The sequence below is a fragment of the Mastomys coucha genome, unplaced genomic scaffold, assembly GCF_008632895.1.
Source record: "Mastomys coucha isolate ucsf_1 unplaced genomic scaffold, UCSF_Mcou_1 pScaffold5, whole genome shotgun sequence".
Classification (NCBI taxonomy): domain Eukaryota; kingdom Metazoa; phylum Chordata; class Mammalia; order Rodentia; family Muridae; genus Mastomys; species Mastomys coucha.
Genome location: NW_022196911.1, coordinates 116926942 through 116930785, shown reverse-complemented (window position 1 = coordinate 116930785; position 3844 = coordinate 116926942). Strand labels below are relative to the sequence as shown.

General features: G+C 63.4%; 1 protein-coding gene and 1 long non-coding RNA gene across 2 annotated transcripts in view; both read left to right on the top strand.

The window, feature by feature from the left end:
- LOC116078808 lies at positions 1-1334 on the top strand. The gene is made up of 3 exons (XR_004113634.1): positions 1-371; positions 543-626; positions 1134-1334. It is a non-coding gene; the product is annotated as an uncharacterized LOC116078808 (long non-coding RNA).
- A 405-nt stretch (positions 1335-1739) lies between these two features.
- Actg1 (actin gamma 1) overlaps positions 1740-3844 on the top strand; it is a 22002-nt gene continuing 19897 nt past the window's right edge. The window contains exons 1-6 of the mRNA XM_031354097.1: positions 1740-1876; positions 2224-2352; positions 2447-2686; positions 2971-3409; positions 3493-3674; positions 3779-3840. Coding sequence (XP_031209957.1) covers positions 2230-2352; positions 2447-2686; positions 2971-3409; positions 3493-3674; positions 3779-3840 — 1046 coding nt within the window. The 5' untranslated portion in view covers positions 1740-1876; positions 2224-2229. The remainder of the gene's footprint in view (positions 1877-2223; positions 2353-2446; positions 2687-2970; positions 3410-3492; positions 3675-3778; positions 3841-3844) is intronic.

The following is a 3844-nucleotide window of genomic DNA, read 5'->3' as shown; positions in this document are numbered from 1 at the left end:
TCCTGCGGGCCAATGGGTAGCCTGCTTGACTAAATAAGGCGAGGAGCGCGGCCGGGCGCCCCGTCCGTTACGTCCGCCCCCGTGACTCAGGGCTGCCACTGGCCTTCGGGCGGCGGGAGCGAAATCGCCAAATATGGCCGCGCGCCGCCCGTCGCCCCCACCGCACACCTGAGTCGCACCTCGGTCCCGCCGCGGGACAAGGCGCCCCCGCCGGCGTCAGAGGGAACCCGGCCTTACATGGCCGTTCCCTGCTCGCAGCGCCTTCTGCACACACGCAGACAAAGGCGTCTTAGGAGGAAGCTGGGGTTTGAGGGCCAGGCCCCCGGCAGTGCTTCCCGGGTAGCCACGGGCGTGTGAGAGATGGCCACTAGGTGAGGGTGCTTACCGAAACCTTCCACTTCCCCCACGAGTCTCACGTCCTGGCACCCCCACCCACCCCCCGCCGTTAGCCCCAGTACGCTCCTGGTGGGGTTTCCGGAGGTCCAGCCCTGCGTCCCCTCGCGGGTGGTGCTCACACTTGACAGCCCCCTCTGTAAAATCAGGGTACTCGCAGGGCCAGCGCCCTTCTTCCTAGGCCTGATGTTGCCCAAGGTGACTGAGTGTTGGCACGGGTTGGTGGCCAGCAGGTAAGCAGGGCAGGCTCGTGTTCACGTCTTAGATGGGGAGCTGACCTTGCAGGACAGTGCCTGGGTGGGGGCTGGTGGGGCGTGGCTGCCCACCCCACCTGCTGGAATCCAGCTCTGTGCCCTTGGAGTCCCTCACCTCCCTGCTCCCCCCCCCCCGCGCTTGATTCCACACCGAACAATTCCAGAAGCTTACAAACACACCCGGGTAACTACCGTGTGCCATGCCAGCTTCCCCTCCAGGCACCGTCAAGGCGGAGCACTGGACCCTGCTAAGGGTGACAAGTTCCCCAGAGCCGTCTCGCCGGGAGCAGGGCAGCGATGCCCGCCCCCCACGCCTGTCCAGAGGGGACTAAGGCCTAGGCATTCTGTGCCCCAAACCAGTTTGACCCGGACTTCAGGATCAATGGAGAGGAGTCTCACCAGCTGACCCATAACGGGGGGCGGGGCTAGACCATCCTGAAAGTCAGTAGGCTTTGCCTGCCTCAGTTTCCCTACAATGTCCCCCAGGATGCCAGCATGACACAACGCCCACTCCCACCACCACCTCCATCGATGTCCAGGGATACCCAACCCCGTGACGACCCCTCCTCCAATGAAGCGGCTACGCGGACGTGATTATAGTGGCAGAACTGGGGACCCCCCCTCCCACGTGACTGGGATGTGATGGCCGCTCCCCGGACCCCCGGGGATCCTTCCAGCCCGTCCCCAGCCAGGCACCGGCTGCGGCGCCCCAGCGACACCCGGAGCCTTGTAGGGGAAGCCCCTGGGGGCGTGCGGGGCGCAGGATCCACAGGGGCGGGGGCCGAGGGACTCACCCCGGATCGGGGCGCGGCCCTCCCCGGGCTTGGCAGTTTCGGGGCGCAGCCCCGGCCCTCCCTGCTGCGCGGCAGTCCCGGGGCAGGGCAGGGCCGACCGCACGCACGCCACTCGCCGAGACCCCCGCGAGCAAGAACCGGGCCTCCCGGGGTCGCGAGCGCGCGGGGGCGGCGCGGGCGGGGCCGTTGGCGGCGGCGCGGGCCAGGGGCGGGCGGGCCCGGGCCCCACGTGTCCCTGGCGGGCGGGCCAATGGGCGCCCGGCTTTTGGAAAGATCGCCATATATGGACATGTTCTGGGGCCGCGCGCGCCTCCGACCGCGCGCGCGGCCCGCTCCCGCTTAAATAGCGGCGGGGGAGGCCGCGGTCGGTCTCACACTCCACCGTCGGCTCACACAGCGCTTCTTCCCGCTGCTCTTTCGTCCCGTCCTTCACCGGTAAGCGGCCCGCTTGCCTCGCTCCCCCAGCTCTGGCCCGGTTACTTTCCGGGGCTCTTTCTTGCCGCTCGCCCTGCCGCGCCTCTGCGCAGTCCCGGGCGCCTGGCTGGCTGGCGGGCGGGCGGGGTGGGCCTGGGTCTGCAGCCGCGGCTGGGAGCCGGCTGGGGGCAGGGCGGTGCCCGACGCAGTGCGCAGCTCCTCCGCGGCGGGACTGGGGGCTGCCGGTGACCGACGGTTACGCCGCCCTGGGGACCTGGGTGGGGGTCACCGCGCTCCTCCGGGGTGGCGGAGGGCTCTTTTTTGAGTTGGGTGGGGGCCTGCGCTGATTTCGGGGCTTCCTTGCACAGATCGCAATGGAAGAAGAAATCGCCGCACTCGTCATTGACAATGGCTCCGGCATGTGCAAAGCTGGCTTTGCTGGCGACGACGCCCCTAGGGCCGTGTTCCCGTCCATCGTAGGTCGCCCCCGACACCAGGTGAGTGGAGAGGAGTGGACTCCCTAGTGGTCTCTCTGGGCCCGGGGTGCGCGGTGGGTGGGGCGAGTCTGACCGGCCTTTTCTGTCTTTGCAGGGCGTCATGGTGGGCATGGGCCAGAAGGACTCCTACGTGGGTGATGAGGCCCAGAGCAAGAGGGGTATCCTCACCCTCAAGTACCCGATCGAGCACGGCATTGTCACCAACTGGGATGACATGGAGAAGATCTGGCACCACACCTTCTACAACGAGCTGCGTGTGGCCCCTGAGGAGCACCCGGTGCTTTTGACCGAGGCCCCCCTGAACCCCAAAGCTAACAGAGAGAAGATGACGCAGGTATGCTTGAGCCCGGACCTTGCCTACCCTTGAGTGTGACGAGTCATTTTCTGTTCTGCCTCATTTCTTGACATTCAAGCATTTCTTTGGTGTTTCCAGGGTTCTGTTCCTCCTCTCCTGGCATTTCCTCCCTGAAGCCTCCAGGTTTCTGTTTGCGTTTCTGCTTGCGTTCTGTTCCTTTTCTTCACACATCATATTTGTGGCATGCAGCATGTAGAGTGTGGGTGTGGGTGGCTCAGGGTCTGTGCTGCTCACTCACTGAGGTATTCTTTGTCTTTCTGCAGATAATGTTTGAAACCTTCAATACCCCAGCCATGTACGTGGCCATTCAGGCGGTGCTGTCCTTGTATGCATCTGGGCGCACCACTGGCATTGTCATGGACTCTGGTGACGGGGTCACACACACAGTGCCCATCTATGAGGGCTACGCCCTTCCCCACGCCATCTTGCGTCTGGACCTGGCTGGCCGGGACCTGACAGACTACCTCATGAAGATCCTGACTGAACGGGGCTACAGCTTTACCACCACTGCTGAGAGGGAAATTGTTCGTGACATAAAGGAGAAGCTGTGCTATGTTGCTCTGGATTTTGAGCAAGAAATGGCTACTGCTGCATCCTCCTCCTCCTTGGAGAAGAGTTACGAGCTGCCTGATGGGCAGGTGATCACCATCGGCAATGAGCGGTTCCGGTGTCCGGAGGCACTCTTCCAGCCTTCCTTCTTGGGTAGGTTTCCAGAACGTGATTTGGGAGCCAAGGGATGGAACGAACACTCAGAACATAGTGGCTAAATGAGCTCTGTCCCCTAGGCATGGAGTCCTGTGGCATCCATGAGACCACCTTCAACTCCATCATGAAGTGTGATGTGGACATCCGCAAAGACCTGTATGCCAATACAGTGCTGTCTGGTGGTACCACCATGTATCCAGGCATTGCTGACAGGATGCAGAAGGAGATCACAGCCCTGGCACCCAGCACAATGAAGATTAAGGTGAGTGGCTACCACCTGGCCCAAGCAGGCCAAGGACCTGTGGTTGGGGAGTGTGACTCCCCAGGAAGGGCACCAAGTGCTCATTCAGTGTTTTTCCTCTGCAGATCATTGCTCCCCCTGAGCGCAAGTACTCAGTCTGGATTGGAGGCTCCATCCTGGCCTCACTGTCC